This window comes from Cannabis sativa, chromosome 6 (assembly GCF_029168945.1).
Source record: "Cannabis sativa cultivar Pink pepper isolate KNU-18-1 chromosome 6, ASM2916894v1, whole genome shotgun sequence".
Taxonomy (NCBI): Eukaryota; Viridiplantae; Streptophyta; class Magnoliopsida; order Rosales; family Cannabaceae; genus Cannabis; species Cannabis sativa.
Genome location: NC_083606.1, coordinates 54,989,770 through 55,013,873, shown reverse-complemented (window position 1 = coordinate 55,013,873; position 24,104 = coordinate 54,989,770). Strand labels below are relative to the sequence as shown.

The 24,104-nt window shown below is 38.6% G+C and overlaps 2 protein-coding genes across 2 annotated transcripts in view; both read right to left on the bottom strand.

The window, feature by feature from the left end:
* Window positions 1–24,104, bottom strand: part of LOC115725017 (DNA ligase 4) — a 43,974-nt gene that overhangs the window by 2,769 nt on the left and 17,101 nt on the right. Inside the window, exons 16-25 of the mRNA XM_030654418.2 lie at window positions 19,477–19,560; window positions 19,158–19,253; window positions 19,017–19,065; window positions 18,791–18,878; window positions 17,948–18,151; window positions 17,434–17,559; window positions 17,227–17,326; window positions 16,963–17,068; window positions 16,552–16,679; window positions 16,275–16,436 (exon numbers count right to left, since the gene is read on the bottom strand). Coding sequence (XP_030510278.1) covers window positions 16,275–16,436; window positions 16,552–16,679; window positions 16,963–17,068; window positions 17,227–17,326; window positions 17,434–17,559; window positions 17,948–18,151; window positions 18,791–18,878; window positions 19,017–19,065; window positions 19,158–19,253; window positions 19,477–19,560 — 1,143 coding nt within the window. The remainder of the gene's footprint in view (window positions 1–16,274; window positions 16,437–16,551; window positions 16,680–16,962; window positions 17,069–17,226; window positions 17,327–17,433; window positions 17,560–17,947; window positions 18,152–18,790; window positions 18,879–19,016; window positions 19,066–19,157; window positions 19,254–19,476; window positions 19,561–24,104) is intronic.
* Window positions 13,068–16,268, bottom strand: LOC133038863 (uncharacterized). The gene is made up of 2 exons (XM_061117302.1): window positions 13,882–16,268; window positions 13,068–13,555 (listed from the first exon to the last, which is right to left on the bottom strand). The coding sequence occupies exons 1-2, from the start codon at window positions 15,092–15,094 to the stop codon at window positions 13,521–13,523; spliced, it is 1,248 nt and encodes a 415-aa protein (XP_060973285.1). The 5' UTR covers window positions 15,095–16,268; the 3' UTR covers window positions 13,068–13,520.

Sequence of the window (24,104 nt, the reverse complement as noted above, 5' to 3'; positions counted from 1 at the left end):
CCCCAAAATCCGGTAGCCACCCCACACATGGGCCCCACGCACAGCCACAAATCTCTATCTCTCTTCCCGTGCGTCGGTGCATGAGAGCGCGCGGAGCCATCTCCGGTGGTCGTCTTACGTCAGGTAATTTGTCTCGGGTTTTCTGATCATTTGGTGCTCGTGTTTTGCCAACCTCTTTTGCAAATTAGTGGTTCTCAAAGTTTGGTCTAGTGTTTTGTTGTGAATCTACCTTGGTTTTTTGGTTTGGTCCAATGTACTTATTTCAAAAGAAGTATGTATTTAATTTGTTAACTTAAACAGGAAAATTAGGAGCAAATTCTTATAGTACTCAATGAATCCTGTTGTGCACCTTACGAGTGATGGAGAGTTGACAAATTTAGGGAAAAATATTTTTTCTGTGTTATATTATTTCTGATATAAAGCAGTATATATAACATGTACAATAAGTCTATAAAGAGAAACATATCAAATAATAAAGATACAATGAATCCCTAAACTAATTCCCTAAAAATATGGTACAATAAAAACAGAATTATTATTATACAGCTATACTGAATAATAATAATAATTTAGGAAAGCTGATTTTCCAACACTCCCCCTCAAGCTGGGCTAAAAATGTTCTCCATAGCCAGCTTGCTAGTCAGAAAATCAAATTGTTTTTTACACAATCCTTTTGTGAAAATATCCGCCACCTGATCTTCACTAGAAACATAAGGCATACACACTTGACCGCTCTCAATTTTCTCCTTAATAAAAAGCTTATCTACTTCAACATGCTTTGTGCGATCATGAAGTACAGGATTATGAGCAATTGCAATTGCTGCCTTGTTGTCACAATATAACTTCATAGGAGATGATTGTGATGACTTCAGCTCTTCAAGCAGCCTTTTTATCCAAATAATTTCACAAATTCCATGAGCGACAGATCTAAATTCAGCTTCAGCACTGCTTCTAGCCACCACACTTTGTTTCTTGCTTCGCCAAGTGACCAAATTACCTCCAACATATGAACAGTAGCCTGATGTAGATCTTCTATCTACAGTGCTTCCAGCCCAATCTGCATCAGTGTAGGCTTCAATCTCTAGATGCCCTCGAGGTCTAAACAAGAGGCCTTTACCCGGTGTTCCCTTTAGATACCTTAGAATCCTATAGACTGCATCAAAATGCCTTGAACCAGGTGAATGCATGAACTGACTTACCATACTCACTGAGAAAGCTATGTCAGGTCGTGTATGAGACAAATAAAGCAGTCTCCCAACTAATCTTTGATAAAGCTCTTTGTCCTTCACACTTTTCAAGTCTTCAACAGCCTGTAGTTTAACATTAGGTTCACTAGGTGTTTCAGCAGGTTTGCAACCCATCATACCTGTCTCATTAAGTAAATCAAGCACATACTTACGCTGACTTACAAAAATGCCTTCTTTGGACCTTGCAAATTCCATTCCAAGGAAGTATTTCAAAGGACCCAAGTCTTTAATTTCGAATTCCTCACCAAGTCTTCTTTTTAATCTCTCTTGTTCATCAATGTCATCCCCAGTTATCACAATATCATCTACATACACAATTAAAATAGCCACCTTTCCTTCCTCTGAATGTTTGTAGAACATAGTGTGATCTGCTTGACTTTGAGTGTAACCAAACCTCTTCAAAACCTTACCAAAGCGTTCAAACCAAGCTCTAGGGGACTGTTTAAGACCATACAAGGATTTCTTCAATTTACACACTTTTCCAACTCCAAACTTTTTTTCGAAACCTGGTGGGACACTCATATACACTTCCTCTTCAAGGTCTCCATTAAGAAAAGCATTCTTCACGTCTAACTGGTTCAAAGGCCAATTATAGTTAACTGCCAAAGATAGTAGAATCCGTATAGAATTAATTTTTGCAACAGGTGCAAAAGTCTCTTGATAATCTATTCCATAGGTTTGAGTAAAGCCTTTGGCCACAAGCCTCGCTTTAAACCTCTCAATACTTCCACCAGCTTTAAATTTTACTGTGAACACCCATTTACACCCTACAATCTTCTTGTCCCTCGGTAACATTACAATCTCCCAAGTCCCATTCTTTATCAAAGCATCCATCTCTTCATCCACTGCCAACTTCCATCTCGGTTCATCTAGTGCCTCCTGTATACTTCTAGGCACAACAAGTTCAGAAATATTAGTAATAAATGCTCTATAGTTATCTGATAGGTGATTGTACGAGATGTATTTGGCAATTGGATGCTTTGTACAAGCACGAGTTCCTTTTCTAAGAGCAATAGGAAGATCTAGAGTTTCAGATGTAGGGCTTGAAACAGATTGTGAAGACAAAATATTACTTGGAGACAGAGAAGAACTAGGAATAGAAGAAGAATTACCTGGGGTACTTGAAGAACCATTGTTCGGGGCTTCCATTTGGTCTTGTGCAGGGATGATTGGATGGTCTCTACTTCTTTCCCAGATGTTCTTCCTTGAATAAACCACAGGCTCAAGAACATTACGATTTTTAATCAATCGTAGCATTTCTGTTTCTGATAAACCAAGACCAGATTCTGATTCAATAGATGTAGGTTGAGTTTTCTCAAGAGAAACATCAAGAATAGTCTTAGGTAAAGGTTCAACAAGTTCCCAAAAATCTTGTACCACTGAATTCTCCCCCTGAACAAAATTCTTTGAGAAATAAGGACTATTTTCAGCAAAAGATACATCCATAGTAATATAGATGCGTTTAGAGATAGGATTAAAACATTTATATCCTTTTTTATTTGGAGGATAGCCTAAGAAAATACATTTTTCAGCTCTAGGATCTAACTTAGATCTAGACCTTTTTGGAAGATGAACAAAAACAGTACTCCCAAAAATCTTCAATGGTAAATCTGAATTAATTCTAGAAGTAGGAAAGAATTTTTTGAAACATTTCAAAAGAGTAGTGTAATGTAAAACTTTAGTAGGCATTCTATTTATCAAATAAGATGCAGTAAGAACAGCGTCCCCCCATAAATATTTTGAAACATTCATATAAAACATCATGGCACGAGCTACTTCTAACAAGTGTTTATTCTTTCTTTCTGCTATTCCATTTTGTTCGGGAGTATCAGGACATGTAGATTGATGCAAAATACCTTTTTCTTTTAAAAAAATTTCCCAAGATGTGATTAAAGTATTCTGTTCCATTATCAGTTCTTAAAATACTGATTTTTGTTTGTGTAGAAAATAGTGATTCGAATTGTGTATTGATTTTATAGAATAATACATATTTATATACAGAGTTAGGAGACATAAAAGGGAAACTACCAAAAAAATAAGAAACTACTAAATATCTACTAAACATCTAATTCTTTTACAGCTAATATCTAACACTCCCCCTCAAGCTGGAACATAGATGTTAATCATGCCCAGCTTGTTACAAAGATAATCGACCCGCACCCCATTCAAAGCCTTTGTAAAAATATCTCCTAGTTGTTCTCCGGTCTTCACATATCCTGTGGAGATCAAACCTTGTTGAATTTTCTCACGAACATAATGACAATCAATCTCAATGTGCTTAGTTCGCTCGTGGAATACGGGATTCGAGGCAATATGAAGAGCAGCTTGATTATCACACCATAATTTTGCTGGAATAGAAGTCTTAAACCCGAATTCAGTCAAAAACTGATAAATCCATATTACCTCACACACGGACTGGGCCATAGCTCTATATTCTGATTCAAAGATCGGATCTAGATACAACATTTTGTTTCTTACTCTTCCAAGAGACCGCATTGCCCCCAACAAATACACAATATCCTGAAGTGGATCGCCTATCTACCTTGCACCGCCCAATCGCATCGAAAAACACTCAATCTGGGTATGTCCATGATCCTTGTAAACTATACCTCGTCCTGGTGCTCCTTTTAAGTAACATAAAATTTGTTCTAATGCTGCCCAATGATGAATTGTTGGGGAAGACATGAACTGACTGATAACACTAACTGGAAATGCAATATCTGGACGAGTCACAGTTAAATAATTCAACTTTCCAACTAACCTGCGATATTTCTCAGGATCTTCAAATGGTTTCCCATCACGTGTAAGATGCACAGCTGGATTCATTGGAGCATTGCAAGGTTTTGATCCCAATTTCCCTGTCTCAGTTAGCAAATCAAGTACATACTTTCTTTGAGACAGAAAAATACCTTGTTTACTCCGAGTAACTTCAATCCCTAAGAAATACTTGAGTTCCCCTAAATCTTTCGTGTTAAACTGGGTGTGAATGAAAGACTTAAGGGATGAGATGCCTTCAGTATTATTTCCAGTAATAACGATGTCATCAACATACACCACTAACAAAATGATACCAACAGTTGATCTTTTATAAAACACAGAATGATCTGACTTACTTTTCAACAAACCAAACTTCTCAACAGCCTAACTAAATTTACCAAACCAAGCACGAGGGCTTTGTTTCAATCTGTTAGAATATTAGCTGTATATTAGGTGTAAAAGAATTAGGGTAACTTGTATTTAGTAGTTTCCTATTTTGTTGGTAGTTTCCTATTTCCTAGTCTCCTAGCTTTGTATATAAATATGTACTATTCTATGAAATATACACACAATTCGAATCACTATTTTCTACATGGTATCAGAGTATTGTGATTCAAAATTCGAAATTCGAAATTAGGGTTCTGAAAAAAAAAAAAAAAAAAAAAAAAATTAGGGTTTGAGTTTAGGGTTGTTTTTTCGAAAATCCTATTTGGAGTGAACATTGTTTCTCACCGCCCACATAGGAGGACTGCCCAGCCGCCGATCTACCAACCCCCGAAGTCCGGTCGCCGGATTCCTCGCGCGTGGGGCTCACGCGCCGCCTGAAGCTTCTGCGCGTGGGGCTCACGCGCCGGCGCGTGGAGGCGCGTGTGACGGCGCCTTCGACGGCGTTCTGTTGCCGATTCTTCACTGGGTTCTTCTAAGCCCACTCGCATCTGTTCTAGGTTGTAATTCGGTATTTGTTTGTCTTCTTCGTGTTTGGGTGTTCATTCTTTGGTGTTTTTTTTGTTCTTTTTCTCTGTCTTTGTGTTTGCTTTTGAGATTATGGCAGAGATAAGATCAGATTCAAAATCAGTTGTTGTTTCTGATGTTGTTCCCGTAATGTCTAAAATCACGGATCATAAGTTGATTGGTTCGAATTATTTGGAATGGAGTAAGACGATTCGACTGTATTTGAGGAGTATTGACAAAGATGATCACTTGACTGACGATCCTCCTGAAGAAACAAACGATTCAAGGAAAATATGGCTCCGTGAGGATGCTCGCTTGTTCCTTCAAATTCGAAATTCTATCGATATTGAGGTAATTAGTTTGATTAATCATTGTGAATTGGTTAAAGAACTAATGGGTTACTTGGAGTTTTTGTATTCTGGCAAAGACAACATATCTCGCATGTATGATGTTTGCAAAGCTTTTTATCGCGCGGAGAAACAAGATAAGTCTCTTATGAATTATTTTATGGCTTTCAAGAAAACATATGAAGAACTTAATGTGCTATTACCGTTTAGTCCTGATGTAAAAGTTCAACAGCGCCAACGAGAACGGATGGCTATTATGAGTTTTCTTGCGGGACTCTCATCCGAATTTGACTCGCAAAGTCACAAGTTCTCTCTGGTTCTGATGTCTCCTCTTTACAAGATGTGTTTACTCGTGTTCTTCGCACGAGACTACCTCTTCAACTCCTCCGAATAGCGCCTTGGTGAGTCGTAATAATTCGCACGGAAAGAAACTCTACTCCAAGTGGATTTAAAGGAGGTAATTCACAAGGACCCGATAACCGCACACCAAATTACGGGAGCATCATGTGCAATTATTGTAAGAAACCAGGCCACACCAAGTTTGAGTGTAGGAAGTTACAATTTAAGAATCGACAACAACACTCTGCCAATATTGCAAGCACTAGTGATGCATCTGACAAATCGGTCCTTATTTCGCCGATGAATTTGCCAAGTTCTCAAGGTATCGTGAAACACTTAAGTCTTCATCTTCTTCTCGTCATCGCGATTGCCGATTCAGTAACTCTAATGCCCGCCTTCTTTCCAAATCCTCAAAATGGGTCATTGATTACGGTGCCACGTATCATATGACGGAGTAATTCCGTCTCTTTTCCACTTTTCAGCCTCACGGTCCCACTTCGTTGTCACCTTAGCCGATGGGTCAACGGCCTTCGTTCTTGGATCCGGCACTATTGTTCCTACACCTATGCTATCTTTATCATCGGTCTTACATTTACACCGATTTGTCCTTTAATTTGCTTTACGTTAGTCAACTCACTCGTAATCTAAATTGTTGCATCTCATTCTTTCCCGATCATTGTTTGTTTCGGGATCTTATGACGAAGAAGATTATTGGTAAAGGACATGAATGCGGTGGCTTGTATGTTCTCGACCCACTTCCGCCAACCGCTATTGCTTGTTCGAGTGTTGCTTCCGCTTTTGAGGCTCATTGTCGTTTAGGTCATCCATCCCTTCCTTTGCTCAAGAAACTGTGTCCCCAATATAGTAGTTTATCTTCGTTAGAATGTGAGTCATGTCAGTTTGCCAAACATCATCGTGTTAGTTTGAGTCCACGTGTCAATAAACGTGCTAGTGTTCCTTTTGAGTTAGTTCATTCGATGTTTGGGGTCCTTCTCCTATTTTGTCTCAACCCGGATTCGGGTATTTTGTTACTTTTGTGGATGATCATTCTCGTTTAACTTGGTTATATTTAATGAAAAATCGTTACGAGTTGTTTTCTATATTCGTGCTTTTTGTGCTTTGAGATTCAAACTCAATTTAATGTATCTATTCGTACTTTGAGAAGTGATAATGCCAAAGAGTACATGTCTGCTCAATTTCAATCTTATATGACCTCTAATGGCATGCTTCATGAAACTTCTTGTGTTGATACGGCACCTCAGAATGGTGTTGCGAACGTAAAAACGGACATCTTCTTGAAAACCGCACGTGCTCTCTTGTTTCAAATGAAAGTCCCTAAACCTTTTTGGGCCGATGCGGTTTCCACGGCATGCTTTCTTATTAATCGCATGCCCTCTTCGTTCTTAATGGTGAAATTCCATTTAAAATTCTTTTTCCTAATAAGTCATTATTTCCGGTTGCTCCGCGAGTATTTGGTAGTGTTTGTTTTGCTCGCGATGTCCGTCCATCCGTCACCAAATTAGACCCTAAGGCACTAAAGTGTGTCTTTCTTGGTTATTCTCGTCTTCGTAAAGGGTATAGGTGTTATTGTCCCGATCTCAACAAATATCTTGTGTCTATTGATGTTACTTTTGTAGAAAATACACCTTATTTTTCATCTTCCACTACTTCTACTAGTCGGGGGAGGATGATGATTTGTTGGTTTATTCTGTCACATCCTATGCGCTGCTCCATGTTACGGCGGGTCTCGTGTTCCTTCACCTGCCTCGGTCGTCACCCCCACAATGTCTACACCTCCACCACCTCCACCACCTCTACCACCTCCACCACTCCCTCGACCTCCTATAGTGTACACCGTGCGCCCCCTCCTCCACCTCCCGTTTCATGTCCCGCACCCGCATCTTCGTCATCAGATCTGGACATCTCAGATGATCTTCCCATTGCACTACGTAAAGGTAAACGTCAATGTACTTTTCCTATTACTTCTTTTGTGTCTTATAATCATCTCTCCTCTTCTTCTTGTTCTTTTATTGCTTCTCTTGATTCTATCACTATTCCTAAAACTGTTCGAGAAGCGATGTCTCATCCCGGTTGGCTTGCCGCAATGATAGAAGAGATGAATGCTTTGGTTGCGAATGGTACTTGGGTCTTGGTTGATTTACCTTCGGAAAACGAGTGCCATCGGGTGTACATGGGTGTTCACGGTTAAATTCAATCCAGACGGCACGCTTGCTCGCTTAAAGGCCCGTCTTGTTGCCAAAGGTTATGCTCAAACCTATGGAGTGGACTATTGTGATACTTTTTCTCCTCGTTGCTAAACTCACATCCGTTCGACCGTTCATTTCCATGGCAGCTACTCATCATTGGCCTTTGCATCAGCTTGATATTAAAAATGCTTTTCTTCATGGAGATCTTGAGGAAGAAGTATATATGGAGCAACCTCCTGGGTTTGTTGCTCAGGGGGAGTTAGGGCGAGTTTGTCATCTTCGCAAATCTTTATATGGATTGAAACAAAGCCCTCGTGCTTGGTTTGGTAAATTTAGTCGTCGTTGAGAAGTTTGGTTTGTTGAAAAGTAGTCAGATCATTCTGTGTTTTATAAAAGATCAACTGTTGGTATCATTTTGTTAGTGGTGTATGTTGATGACATCGTTATTACTGGAAATGATACTGAAGGCATCTCATCCCTTAAGTCTTTCATTCACACCCAGTTTAACACGAAAGATTTAGGGGAACTCAAGTATTTCTTGGGGATTGAAGTTACTCGGAGTAAACAAGGTATTTTTCTGTCTCAAAGAAAGTATGTACTTGATTTGCTAACTGAGACAGGGAAATTGGGATCAAAACCTTGCAATGCTCCAATGAATCCAGCTGTGCATCTTACACGTGATGGGAAACCATTTGAAGATCCTGAGAAATATCGCAGGTTAGTTGGAAAGTTGAATTATTTAACTGTGACTCGTCCAGATATTGCATTTCCAGTTAGTGTTATCAGTCAGTTCATGTCTTCCCCAACAATTCATCATTGGGCAGCATTAGAACAAATTTTATGTTACTTAAAAGGAGCACCAGGACGAGGTATAGTTTACAAGGATCATGGACATACCCAGATTGAGTGTTTTTCTGATGCGTATCAAGTGTGCTCCAAGGTAGATAGACGATCCACTTCAGGATATTGTGTATTTGTTGGGGGCAATCTGGTCTCTTGGAAGAGTAAGAAACAAAATGTTGTATCTAGATCCAGTGCTGAATCAGAATATAGAGCTATGGCCCAGTCCGTGTGTGAGGTAATATGGATTTATCAGCTTTTGACTGAATTCGGGTTTAAGACTTCTATTCCAGCAAAATTATGGTGTGATAATCAAGCTGCTCTTCATATTGCCTCGAATCCCGTATTCCACGAGCGAACTAAGCACATTGAGATCGATTGTCATTTTGTTCGTGAGAAAATTCAACAAGGTCTGATCTCCACAGGATATGTGAAAACCGGAGAACAACTAGGAGATATTTTTACAAAAGCTTTGAATGGGGTGCGGATAGACTATCTTTGTAACAAGCTGGGCATGATTAACATCTATGCTCCAGCTTGAGGGGGAGTGTTAGAATATTAGCTGTATATTAGGTGTAAAAGAATTAGGGTAACTTGTATTTAGTAGTTTCCTATTTTGTTGGTAGTTTCCTATTTCCTAGTCTCCTAGCTTTGTATATAAATATGTACTATTCTATGAAATATACACACAATTCGAATCACTATTTTCTACACAATCCATATAAAGATTTGCGAAGATGACAAACTCGCCCTAACTCCCCCTGAGCAACAAACCCAGGAGGTTGCTCCATATATACTTCTTCCTCAAGATCTCCATGAAGAAAAGCATTTTTAATATCAAGCTGATGCAAAGGCCAATGATGAGTAGCTGCCATGGAAATGAACAGTCGGACAGATGTGAGTTTAGCAACAGGAGAAAAAGTATCACAATAGTCCACTCCATAGGTTTGAGCATAACCCTTGGCAACAAGATGGGCCTTTAAGCGAGCAACTGTGCCGTCTGGATTGAATTTAACCGTGAACACCCATTTACACCCGATGGGCTGTTTTCCGGAAGGTAAATCAACCAAGACCCAAGTACCATTCGCAACCAAAGCATTCATCTCTTCTATCATTGCAGCAAGCCAACCAAGATGAGACATCGTTTCTCGAACAGTTTTAGGAATAGTGATAGAATCAAGAGAAGCAATAAAAGAACAAGAAGAAGAGGAGAGATGATTATAAGACACAAAAGAAGTAATAGGAAAAGTACATTGGCGTTTACCTTTACGTAGTGCAATGGGAAGATCATCTGAGATGTCCAGATCTGATGACGAAGATGCAGGTGCAGGACATGAAACAGGAGGTGGAGGAGGGGGGCGCCTGGTGTACACTATAGGAGGCCGAGGGAGTGGTGGAGGTGGTAGAGGTGGTGGAGGTGGTGGAGGTGTAGACATTGTGGGGGTGACGACCGAGGCAGGTGAAGGAACAAGAGACCCGCCAGAACATGGAGCAGGCGCATAGGATGTGACAGAATAAACCAACAAATCATCATCCTCCCCCTGACTAGTAGAAGTAGTGGAAGATGAAAAATAAGGTGTATTTTCTACAAAAGTAACATCAATAGAAACAAGATATTTGTTGAGATCAGGACAGTAACACCTATACCCTTTCTGAAGACGAGAATAACCAAGAAAGACACACTTTAGTGCCTTAGGGTCTAATTTGGTGACAGATGGACGGACATCGCGAGCAAAACAAACACTACCAAATACTCGCGGAGGAGGGCATTTCACCATTAAGAACAGAGGAGGGCATGCAATTAATAAGAAAGCATGCCGTGGAAACTGCATCGGCCCAAAAAGGTTTAGGGACTTTCATTTGAAACAAGAGAGCACGTGCAGTTTCAAGAAGATGTCTGTTTTTACGTTCTGCAACACCATTCTGAGGTGCTGTATCAACACAAGAAGTTTCATGAAGCATGCCATTAAAGGTCATATAAGATTAAAATTGAGCAGACATGTATTCTTTGGCATTATCACTTCTCAAAGTACAAATAGATACATTAAATTGAGTTTGAATCTCAGCACAAAAAGCACAGAATATAGAAAACAACTCAGAACGATTTTTCATTAAATATAACCAAGTTAAACGAGAATGATCATCCACAAAAGTAACAAAATACTTGAATCCAGGTTGAGACAAAATAGGAGAAGGACCCCAAACATCAGAATGAACTAACTCAAAAGGAACACTAGCACGTTTATTGACACGTGGACTCAAACTAACACGATGATGTTTGGCAAACTGACATGACACATTCTAACGAAGATAAACTACTATATTGGGGACACAGTTTCTTGAGCAAAGGAAGGGATAGATGACCTAAACGACAATGAGCCTCAAAAGCGGAAGCAACACTCGAACACGCAATAGAGGTTGGCGGAAGTGGGTCAAGAACATACAAGCCACCAGATTCATGTCCTTTACCAATAATCTTCTTCGTCATAAGATCCTGAAACAAACAATGATCAGGAAAGAATGAGATGCAACAATTTAGATTACGAGTGAGTTGACTAACAGAAAGCAAATTAAAGGACAAATCAGGTAAATGTAAGACTGATGATAAAGATAGCATAGGTGTAAGGAACAATAGTGCCAGATCCAAGAACAGAAGCTGTTGACCCATCAGCTAAGGTGACAACAGAAGTGGGACTGTGAGACTGAAAAGTGGAAAAGAGACGGAATTACCCGTCATATGATCCGTGGCACCGTAATCAATGACCCATTTTGAGGATTTCGAAAGAAGGCATGCATTAGAGTTACCCGAATCGCAATCGCAAGTGATGAAGAAGATGAAGACTTAAGTGTTTCACCGATACCTTGAGAACTTGGCAAATTCATCAGCAGAAATAAGGACCGATTTGTCAGATGCATCACTAGTGCTTGCAATATTGGCAGAGTGTTGTTGTCGATTCTTAAATTGTAACTTCCTACACTCGAACTTGGTGTGGCCTGGTTTCTTACAATAATTGCACATGATACTCCCAGAATTTGGTGTGCGGTTATCAGGTCCTTGTGAATTACCTCCTTTAAATCCACTTGGAGTAGAGTTTCTTTCCGGAGCAGAATTATTACGACTCACCAAGGCGCTATTCAGAAGAGTTGAAGAGGTAGTCTCTGTGCGAAGAACACGAGTAAACACATCTTGTAAAGAGGAGACATCAGAACTAGAGAGAACTTGTGACTTTGCAGAGTCAAATTCAGATGAGAGTCCTGCAAGAAAACTCATAATAGCCATCTGTTCTCGTTGGCGCTGTTGAACTTTTACATCAGGACTAAACGGTAATAGCACATTAAGTTCTTCATATGTTTTCTTGAAAGCCATAAAATAATTCATAAGAGACTTATCTTGTTTCTCCGCGCGATAAAAAGCTTTGCAAACATCATATATGCGAGATATGTTGTCTTTGCCAGAATACAAAAACTCCAAGTAACCCATTAGTTCTTTAACCAATTCACAATGATTAATCAAACTAATTATTTCATTATCGATAGAATTTCGAATTTGAAGGAACAAGCGAGCATCCTCACGGAGCCATATTTTCCTTGAATCGTTTGTTTCTTCAGGAGGATCGTCAGTCAAGTGATCATCTTTGTCAATACTCCTCAAATACAGTCGAATCGTCTTACTCCATTCCAAATAATTCGAACCAATCAACTTATGGTCCGTGATTTTAGACATCACGGGAACAACATCAGAAACAACAACTGATTTTGAATCTGATCTTATCTCTGCCATAATCTCAAAAGCAAACACAAAGGACAGAGAAAAAGAACAAAAGAACACCAAAGAATGAACACCCAAACACGAAGAAAACAAACAAATACCGAATTACAACCTAGAACAGATGCGAGTGGGCTTAGAAGAACCCAGTGATGAATCGGCAACAGAACGCCGTCGAAGGCGCCGTCACACGCGCCTCCACGCGCCGGCGCGTGAGCCCCACGCGCAGAAGCTTTAGGCGGCGCGTGAGCCCCACGCGCGAGGAATCCGGCGACCGGACTTCGGGGTTTCGTAGATCGGCGGCTGGGCAACACGGCTGAGTGGGCGGTGAGACTAAATTCGCATTCCAAATAGGGTTTCCGAAAAACCCTAAACTCAAACCCTAATTTTTTTTTTTTTTTTTTTTTTAAGAAACCTAATTTCGAATTTCGAATTTTGAATCACAATGCTCTGATACCATGTAGAAAATAGTGATTCGAATTGTGTATTGATTTCATAGAATAATACATATTTATATACAAAGTTAGGAGACATAAAAGGGAAACTACCAAAAAAATAGGAAACTACTAAATATCTACTAAACATCTAATTCTTTTACAGCTAATATCTAACAGTTTGAAACTGATTTTCAATCATTTTGTAAAAATCGGTAAAAATTTGTTCAACCTCAGACTTTTCCCTCATTAAATAAACCCAACAAAGACGAGTGTGGTCGTCTATAAAAGTAACAAACCATTTTTTCCCAGAATTAGTGGTAACCTTAGAAGATCCCCAGACATCACTATGAAACAGATAAAACGGTTTTGAAGGATGATAAAAAAATTTAATGTAAGGTTTACGTTGGCTTTTGGCCAATAAACAACTTTCACATTGAAAAGACAAAGGATTTAACCGTTTGAATAGTGCTGGAAACAAATGTTTTAAATAAGAAAAACTAGGATGGCCTAATCTATAATGCCAAACCATTATTTGATCATAAACAGAAAGAGAACTAATGCTACTAAATCCTTGAGCAATTTTATTTTCAGAAGCCTTATCTTCGAAATAATAGAGTCCATTAATCATCCTAGCACTGCCAATCGTCTTCCCCGAACTCTGGTCCTGAAAAGCACAATGAGATTCATCGAAAACCACACAACAATTAGAATCTTTAGATAATTTGCTGACAGATAAGAGATTGCAAGTAAGTTTAGGAACATGGAGGACAGATTTAAGATCTATCCCCTTAGAAATCTTAATTAAACCTTTTCCTGCAATGGATGAGAAATTACCATCAGCTATTTTAACTTTTTGATCTCCTGAACAAGGTATATATGATTCAAAAAATTTAGAAGAATTTGTCATATGATCTGAAGCTCCAGAATCTATTATCCATGGAGTGGATGATTTTTGATAACTTAGAGCATTTATTTCTAATACTTTGTTACCTGCATATGCAATAGAGGCAGTAGGAATACCAGATGAGGACGAGGTAGTGTTCAGCAATGCATGAAGGTGATTCATCTGCTCCTTAGTGAAGGGGCTGGACTCAGCTTCATGTGCAGAAGGGGTTCGACCTGCCTTTTCTCTCTCTGCCTTGCTTTTCCAGTTTGCTGGTTTGCCATGGATTCTCCAACAGGTCTCTCGAGTATGACGAGGTTTATTACAGAAATCACACCAAACACGTGGCTTCTCATCAGTTTTCTGCATGTATGAGGTGTTCTTGTTATATCCTGCGCCCATGGTGGCTAGCGCTGAACTCTCAACAATAGATGTAGGTGTCTTCTTTCCCAACATAACACTCCTTCGACTCTCCTCTCTTCTAACTTCAGCGAATACTTCACCAATTGGAGGTAGGGGCTGCCTTCCAATAATCCTCCCCCTCACCTCATCAAACTCAACATTGAGACCAGCCAGGAACTTATAGATTTGGGTTTTCTCAATCGTTTTCTTGTGGTGTTTGCCATCTTCTGCAGATTTCCACTCATAAGTATCGAAAAGATCTAAGTCTTGCCAGATTCTTTTCAAAGAATTAAAGTACTTTGTCACGCTGTCCTCCCCTTGCTTTATTTCTCCAAGTTTGATATTTAACCCGAAAATCTGAGATTGATTTTCAAGATCAGAATACATTTCAATAATGTTGTCCCATAGCTCCTTTGCTGTGGGATAGCACATATAATTGGAGTTAATCTCTTCTTCCATAGAGTTAACAAGCCAAGCCATCACCATAGAATTTTCAGCATCCCAAGTTTCATAGGTTGAATCAGTTTCTGCTGGAGCCTTCTTTTCACCAGTCAAATATCCCATTTTTCCTCGACCTTTCATATACATCTTCACCGATTGATACCATCTCATAAAGTTTTCTCCATTCAAGCGAATAGTAGTGATCTGTACAGAGTGAGACTCGGTAGATTTGGTAGAAAGAACAGTGGAATTGGTTGGGATGGGGTTGTTTTTGGTTATACCTGACTCAGAATCTGACATGATGCAAGTAGGACAGAGGTGATTAGGGTTAGGGGTGCGATTAGGGTTTTTTTTTTTCTTTTTCTGGCACTGATACCAAGTTGACAGATTTAGGGAAAAATGTTTTTTCTGTGTTATATTATTTCTGATATAAAGCAGTATATATAACATGTACAATAAGTCTATAAAGAGAAACATATCAAATAATAAAGATACAATGAATCCCTAAACTAATTCCCTAAAAATATGGTACAATAAAAACAGAATTATTATTATACAGCTATACTGAATAATAATAATAATTTAGGAAAGCTGATTTTCCAACATGGAGAACCATTTGAAGACCTTGAGAAATATTGCAGGTTGGTTGGAAAATTGAGTTATCTTACTGTGACCAGAATTTGCATTCTCAGTATTAATCAATTTATGCCATCTCTAACAATTTATCATTGGATAGCGTTAGAGCAAATTTTGTGCTACTTAAAAGGAGCACCAAGACGAAGCATTGTAGATTGAGTGTTTCTAAGATGAATGGGGAAAAAGATAAATTTCAAAAGTGAGACAAGGAAAGGAAGATGGACATTTTTAAGACGCTATTACATGAGAAACGCAATCTTATCTTCCCCGTAAAAGCAATGAGTGGATCTAAAAATAAGACGGTTATGAATAAGTAATTAGTTTTAAAGCATTCAAACCCGAAAGCTTTTAAACTGAGGGGAAATCGTTAGGGGAATTTCCCCTTCTTAATTTAATATGATATTTATTCAACTGTATTCGTTACTTAATTAAATATAAGCAAGAAAGCCCTCCTTGGCACCTAAAGACTTAAAACACTTTGTTTCATTAAAGAAAAGGAGATTTGTTGTCTTAAATCAGCCGAGGCAGGAGTAAGGGTCAGAAAGGAAAGCTACCTAGAAGGGAAGCTCAGTAAAATACAAAGAATAAAATAGGAAAGCGGTGACACATGGTCCAATAGGAACACACTCTAAAGTCCCCGAATTTGCCACCTTTCCCTATAAATAGCCCATAGAATGATCAAAAGGAAAGGATAGGTTGCTAGCTAGTCGAAGATTTGTTGGACTCAAGGCTCGCCGTTCACCTAACCACTAGAGAACCTCCTTCCCAAGACCCCAACACAAACTTGATTGCAGAAATCCATGGAGTATTATCGACAAGAATTATTATAGCGAAGAGAAATTGTAGTCTGTAATCACATTTGTTGTTAGGAGATTTTTACTCACCAACATATACATATTGTTCTTTCATGCATCTACTGAATAAATTATTTGGTTCTGCCAATGTACATATGAACGTCCATTTATACGTGACCTTGAATTTACTGAATCACAATAAAGTATGAAATCAAATGACAAATTACCTTTTCAATAAATCTTCAACGTCTAGGGAACAGCCTGGGACAAAGAAGATAACCAAATGGGTCGCTTGAGCAAGACTATTGCTAACTCTCCCTCCATTCATTTGAACTTCAACCTTTAACCGCCGCAGTGCAAGACCTAACACAACTTCCCAATCTGGTTTTCTTCACATTTTTTCCAAAGAAGAGTCAGAAAGAAAGATAGTACACGTACAAAATAATCAAATAAAACTGAAAACTATACCTACATGATTATTTAGAAAAAAAAAAAAACACTTACAAATATTGTAGTGGAGCATAAAAGTAGATGAAGCAATCGTGGAAGTAAGACCACTTGGGCGGCCAATGCTTTTTCTTGTAATGATCAGTAGTTCTAGTGTGTTGTGCTCCATTCACATTGCTTAAGAGCTGAAAAAGGTAACATAAACATAAACTTCTGTCACATACCTCCTTATGTAATTCCAAATGCATCCATTTTAGCTAGAATCCATAGTGATAATTTAAATGGCTTCTTCCTTCATTCAATATCAAATTATCAATTACAGAATACTCTCAAAAAAATTCCACAAGCCATATAATATAAACCTAAATGCATGTAAGCAGACAGCCATAGATGGTATGGCATTCAAAATATCAATCATACAAAAATGCTCGAAAAATTACACAAATCATAAACCATATAAATATACACCTGTTTGATGTCCGCAAGGTCTAGATCCCAGTAGTAAGTGTCAGAAAATTCATCAATGTCTTCTTGTAATTTCTTCTTTGAAAAGTCAGATAGGAAGAGGTAATACCTTAAATAGAAATAATTTCAAGTACTCAATATAACCAGAGAAAAAAAAAACATATAAGAATATTTAAAAAAAAAATGCTACTGACACATTTAACTAGAGTATAAGAGATATGTATGCAACAAAAGGGTTGGATTAAGCAACACTGATACATCACTAACTTTGGCTGTAGAGGAATAAGCTTCCTTTGAGAGCAGCAATCCAATACCCATGAGTAATGAACAATATCCCCTTGACGCTTTGCTGCCTGATATTTAATTCCTGCCAAAAAATTAATTTAAATAGCATCCATCAAAATCTATATAATTGCACTGTGTATGCTGTGTTATATGTCCATGAGAGAGAGAGAGAGAGAGAGAGAGAGAGACCTTTGCTTTCAGCTGCAACACAATGAGTGACAGAACTGTTCAGATTCATAGAGAAAGTGCCCCCATTCTCAGCAATCACTTTGTGAAAGGATTCCAATGAATGAGTTGGAGGCACATTAGCAAAGTCTAAGTTGTCAAGGACGATATAATACTCAAGACAAAGTCTCATTATTTAGTAAAGGATATATAAAGGAAAAGATGCAGACGACAAACACATTCTTTCTGCATGCGTAAACAAACTAAGAGTTACTGCCTTTTCCTATAACTAACCCCTACTCCTCCAATCCATTCAAATATTCCTCCCTTTCTACAAACTCCCCCCCAGAAAAAGCAAAGCAAAAAAGCAGAGCAAGAAACACTAAGTAAAATTTTGAAAGATTAAATACTCTCACCAATGCTGATAATGTGATTAATTTTTACTTGTCTATTCCTGAAAGCTTAAAATGTAAGCAGTCAGACATTCAGTCCATCTTAGAGACAAGATGCCAAGAGACAAACAAATTTTTCAGGATACAGAACATCATGCCTGAAAATATTAAGGTGTCCTCCTTAACACCAGAAATATCTGTGCGAACTAAATGAGAAGGAACAGCAGACAAATTCCTTTTCCCTTTCCTTGTAGAAGGCTTCGTGAAAGTTTTTTTACTCTGTTGCACTCCCCCAGAATCAGTACCCTTGTGAGTGGTGCCATTACCAGTCTGTACTAGCTCTATAAATGCTGCAATTAAATAGCAAAAGGAAAAGAAAAAAAAAAAGATTTAACTGTGAACTGATGAACAAATTGGCATTGCATACTACTCTTTATATCCTAATTCTTTTAAAAATGAAATCATGGAACAGTGTAAATTTGATAAAAAAAATAATAAACGAAAAATTGAGTTTCTACACATCAAAGACACAATACAAATAATTGGGAAAATGTGCAAATCTTTTAAAAATTTACCCTAAGTAACACCGGATTATCCCCCCACCCCTCTCATTCGTTATCTATATCTATCTATCACCTGAACTATACTCACTGCCTCACTGATGGAGCTCCTCCACACAGCGATGTTGCCCCCGCAACACCGAAGAACCTCTGCAAACTACAGCCGATGAATATCTGCTATTAATACCGAAGATGAAAAATTGGTGGGTGTGGTTGAAGAGAGGGATGAGAGAAAACAAGAGAATAGGGGGAGATTATGGCCAGGGTACTTTAGGTAGTTTCTGAAACATTAGAATATGTTTCCACTTTTAAGAGTGAGGGGATACTTTTGTATTATGTGTCTTTCAATGCATAGAAACTTAAAATCTTTCAAAATAAAACACTAACATAATCTCTAAACTAGACACAAACACAAGTGCAGTAACATACATTGAACATCAAGGCATTCATGCCAAGGCTTGTCGTATCTAACTCTGTCAATACGTGGAAACCTCAGGCTGTATGGTGCTGCAAAAACCTACAAGACAGCAACATAATAAATGAAAACGAAAAGAAAAACCTATCAGGTCATGGAATGGCATACAAGGCAACATACATATGTAATATATTCAGTTTATCCAACAAACTGAAACCTGATTTGGTTGTAAGGACATACCTCAGACCTTATAGTTCGGATGTCACTGGTAATAGAAAGTATAATTGATCTGCAATCCAAGGGAAAGGAGAGGGTAACTGAACAAAAATGTAAAAGAACATATATTTGAAAATTCACAAAATACAATAGAATTTCTCTAACTTCTCAGGGCTGTCAATCCAGACGTCTGGTCTTTCTTTGGAATTGTTTGTGACATGATAAAAGTTTGGTGGAGCTTTCTTTGGATAATCATATTTCCTGGCAGAACATAAGAGAAGAGTTCAACTAAGTTTCACAAGAAAGGCGAAAAATAACAAATTTAAAAATTAAAGTGACTTTAGCCAGCTATGTGATTATGATTTGGAGTTACATTATCAGTCCCAACTAAGCCTTCACCGAAATCAAGAGATGGTCCCCAAAAATCAGTTTAAAAAAAAAAAAACTTGTGCAGCATGCTTCCCACTAAAACGAGTAACAGTACCTGAAATAAGGCTTCAACTTGTTTACAACAGCATCTAACTCCTCATCAGAGAGTCCAGTACCCACTCTGCAGAATGAAATAAATCTGCAATATAATTTATATTAGTAAAGAAAGGTGTTAATCATCAGTTAGCCTATTCTGGATTCAAAAAGATCTCATACGACTCGTAACATACATTCATTTGGCAGTTGAAGATGCAATGCATAGAAAACATTAATATGAGACTCGTAACATATATTCATTTGGCAGTTGAAGATGCAATGCATAGAAAACATTAAACAGCCAAACACGAAATAACACAGATACAGCCTAAAATTCTTCCATGCCTTAAAAGATAATAAGTTTTACTTTTTGAAAAAAGACAGAGGTCACCTCCCAAATGCTTCACTTGTGGCGGACAGTTAAACAAATATTGGCCAAGGAAAATTTATAAATACATAAATATTTAGAGCACATAGGTATATTGTAAACATCATTTCAAAAATTTCCAGGTTCTTTCTATATTGTTTCTTCATTTAAAAGAAAATATTGAATGCATAGGTGCATAATAAAATAATTTTATCTCATCAAATTGGTTAGGAAGTGATGGCAACCTGAGTACTGCTGGCTGTGCAAATCATGTTGCATTGCGTGTCAGGAAAATGAAATAATTAACAATACCAAGCTACTAGAAAATCGTCATTCTCTATGTTGGGAGACATTTTTTGTGGAAGCAAGCACAAAATCGCAACACTTTTCCTTAAAGTAGGGTTAGTTGGTGTAGAAAATAGTGATTTGAAATTGTGTGTAGATTTCATAGAATAATACATATTTATATACAGAGTTAGGAGACTAAATATCTACTAAATATCTACTAAATATCTGCTAAATATCTAATTCTCTTACAGCTAATATACATCTAATATCTAACACTCCCCCTCAAGCTGGAGCATAGATGTTAATCATGCCCAGCTTGTTACAAAGATAATCAACCCGCACCCCATTCAAAGCCTTTGTAAAAATATCTCCTAGTTGTTCTCCGGTCTTCACATATCCTGTGGAGATCAGACCTTGTTGAATTTTCTCACGAACAAAATGACAATCAATCTCAATGTGCTTAGTTCGCTCGTGGAATACGGGATTCGAGGCAATATGAAGAGCAGCTTGATTATCACACCATAATTTTGCTGGAATAGAAGTCTTAAACCCGAATTCAGTCAATAGCTGATAAATCCATATTACCTCACACACAGACTGGGCCATAGCTCTATATTCTGATTCAGCACTGGATCTAGATACAACATTTTGTTTCTTACTCTTCCAAGAGACCAGATTGCCCCCAACAAATACACAATATCCTGAAGTGGATCGTCTATCTACCTTGCAGCACCTTGATACGCATCAGAAAAACACTCAATCTGGGTATGTCCATGATCCTTGTAAACTATACCTCGTCCTGGTGCTCCTTTTAAATAACATAAAATTTGTTCTAATGCTGCCCAATGATGAATTGTTGGAGAAGACATGAACTGACTGATAACACTAACCGGGAATGCAATATCTGGACGAGTCACAGTTAAATAATTCAACTTTCCAACTAACCTGCGATATTTCTCAGGATCTTCAAATGGTTTCCCATCACGTGTAAGATGCACAGCTAGATTCATTGGAGCATTGCAGGGTTTTGATCCCAATTTCCCTGTCTCAGTTAGCAAATCAAGTACATACTTTCTTTGAGACAGAAAAATACCCTGTTTACTCCGAGTAACTTCAATCCCCAAGAAATACTTGAGCTCCCCTAAATCTTTCGTGTTAAACTGGGTGTGAATGAAAGACTTAAGGGATGAGATGCCTTCAGTATCACTTCCAGTAATAACGATGTCATCAACATACACCACTAACAAAATGATACCAACAGTTGATCTTTTATAAAACACAGAATGATCTGACTTACTTTTCAACAAACCAAACTTCTCAACAGCCTGACTAAATTTACCAAACCAAGCACGAGGGCTTTGTTTCAATCCATATAAAGATTTGCGAAGATGACAAACTCGCCCTAACTCCCCCTGAGCAACAAACCCAAGAGGTTGCTCCATATATACTTCTTCCTCAAGATCTCCATGAAGAAAAGCATTTTTAATATCAAGCTGATGCAAAGGCCAATGATGAGTAGCTGCCATGGAAATGAACAGTCGAACAAATGTGAGTTTAGCAACAGGAGAAAAAGTATCACAATAGTCCACTCCATAGGTTTGAGCATAACCCTTGGCAACAAGACGGGCCTTTAAGCGAGCAACTGTGCCGTCTGGATTGAATTTAACCGTGAACACCCATTTACACCCGATGGCCTGTTTTCCGGAAGGTAAATCAACCAAGACCCAAGTACCATTCGCAACCAAAGCATTCATCTCTTCTATCATTGCAGCAAGCCAACCAGGATGAGACATCGCTTCTCGAACAGTTTTAGGAATAGTGATAGAATCAAGAGAAGCAATAAAAGAACAAGAAGAAGAGGAGAGATGAGACACAAAAGAAGTAATGGGAAAAGTACATTGGCGTTTACCTTTACGTAGTGCAATGGGAAGATCATTTGAGATTTCCGGATCTGATGACGAAGATGTAGGTGCAGGACATGAAACAGGAGGTGGAGGAGGGGGGCGCCTGGTGTACACTATAGGAGGCCGAGGGAGTGGTGGAGGTGGTAGAGGTGGTGGAGGTGGTGGAGGTGTAGACATTGTGGGGGTGACGACCGAGGCAGGTGAAGGAACAAGAGACCCGCCAGAACATGTAGCAGGCGCATAGGATGTGACAGAATAAACCAACAAATCATCATCCTCCCCCTGACTAGTAGAAGTAGTGGAAGATGAAAAATAAGGTGTATTTTCTACAAAAGTAACATCATTAGAAATAAGATATTTGTTGAGATCAGGACAATAACACCTATACTCTTTCTAAAGACGAGAATAACCAAGAAAGACACACTTTAGTGCCTTAGGGTCTAATTTGGTGACAGATGGACGGACATCGCGAGCAAAACAAACACTACCAAACACTCGCGGAGCAACTGGGAATAATGACTTATTAGGAAAAAGAATTTTAAATGGAATTTCACCATTAAGAACATAGGAGGGCATGCGATTAATAAGAAAGCATGCCGTGGAAACTGCATCGGCCCAAAAAGGTTTAGGGACTTTCATTTGAAACAAGAGAGCACGTGCAGTTTCAAGAAGATGTCTGTTTTTACGTTCTGCAACACCATTCTGAGGTGCCGTATCAACACAAGAAGTTTCATGAAGCATGCCATTAGAGGTCATATAAGATTGAAATTCAGCAGACATGTACTCTTTGGCATTATCACTTCTCAAAGTACGAATAGATACATTAAATTGAGTTTGAATCTCAGCACAAAAAGCACAGAATATAGAAAACAACTCAGAACGATTTTTCATTAAATATAACCAAGTTACACGAGAATAATCATCCACAAAAGTAACAAAATACCTGAATCCAGGTTGAGACAAAATAGGAGAAGGACCCCAAACATCAGAATGAACTAACTCAAAAGGAACACTAGCACGTGTATTGACACGTGGACTCAAACTAACACGATGATGTTTGGCAAACTGACATGACTCACAATCTAACGAAGATAAACTACTATATTGGGGACACAGTTTCTTGAGCAAAGGAAGGGATGGATGACCTAAACGACAATGAGCCTCAAAAGCGGAAGCAACACTCGAACAAGCAATAGAGGTTGGCGGAAGTGGGTCAAGAACATACAAGCCACCAGATTCATGTCCTTTACCAATAATCTTCTTCGTCACAAGATCCTGAAACAAACAATGATCAGGAAAGAATGAGATGCAACAATTTAGATTACGAGTGAGTTGACTAACAGAAAGCAAATTAAAGGACAAATCAGGTAAATGTAAGACTGATGACAAAGATAGCATAGGTGTAGGAACAATAGTGCCAGATCCAAGAACGTGCCGTTGACCCATCGGCTAAGGTGACAACGAAGTGGGACCGTGAGACCGAAAAGTGGAAAAGAGACGGGAATTACTGTCATATGATCTCGTGGCACCGGAATCAATGACCCATTTTGAGGATTTCGAAAGAAGGCATGCATTAGAGTTACCCGAATCGGCAATCGCGATGACGGAAGAAGATGAAGACTTAAGTGTTTCCTGATACCTTGAGAACTTGGCAAATTCATCAGCAGAAATAAGGACCGATTTGTCAGATGCATCACTAGTGCTTGCAATATTGGCAGAGTGTTGTTGTCGATTCTTAAATTGTAACTTCCTACACTCGAACTTGGTGTGGCCTGGTTTCTTACAATAATTGCACATGATACTCCCAGAATTTGGTGTGCGGTTATCAGGTCCTTGTGAATTACCTCCTTTAAATCCACTTGGAGTAGAGTTTCTTTCCGGAGCAGAATTATTACGACTCACCAAGGCGCTATTCAGAAGAGTTGAAGAGGTAGTCTCTGTGCGAAGAACACGAGTAAACACATCTTGTAAAGAGGAGACATCAGAACTAGAGAGAACTTGTGACTTTGCAGAGTCAAATTCAGATGAGAGTCCTGCAAGAAAACTCATAATAGCCATCTGTTCTCGTTGGCGCTGTTGAACTTTTAC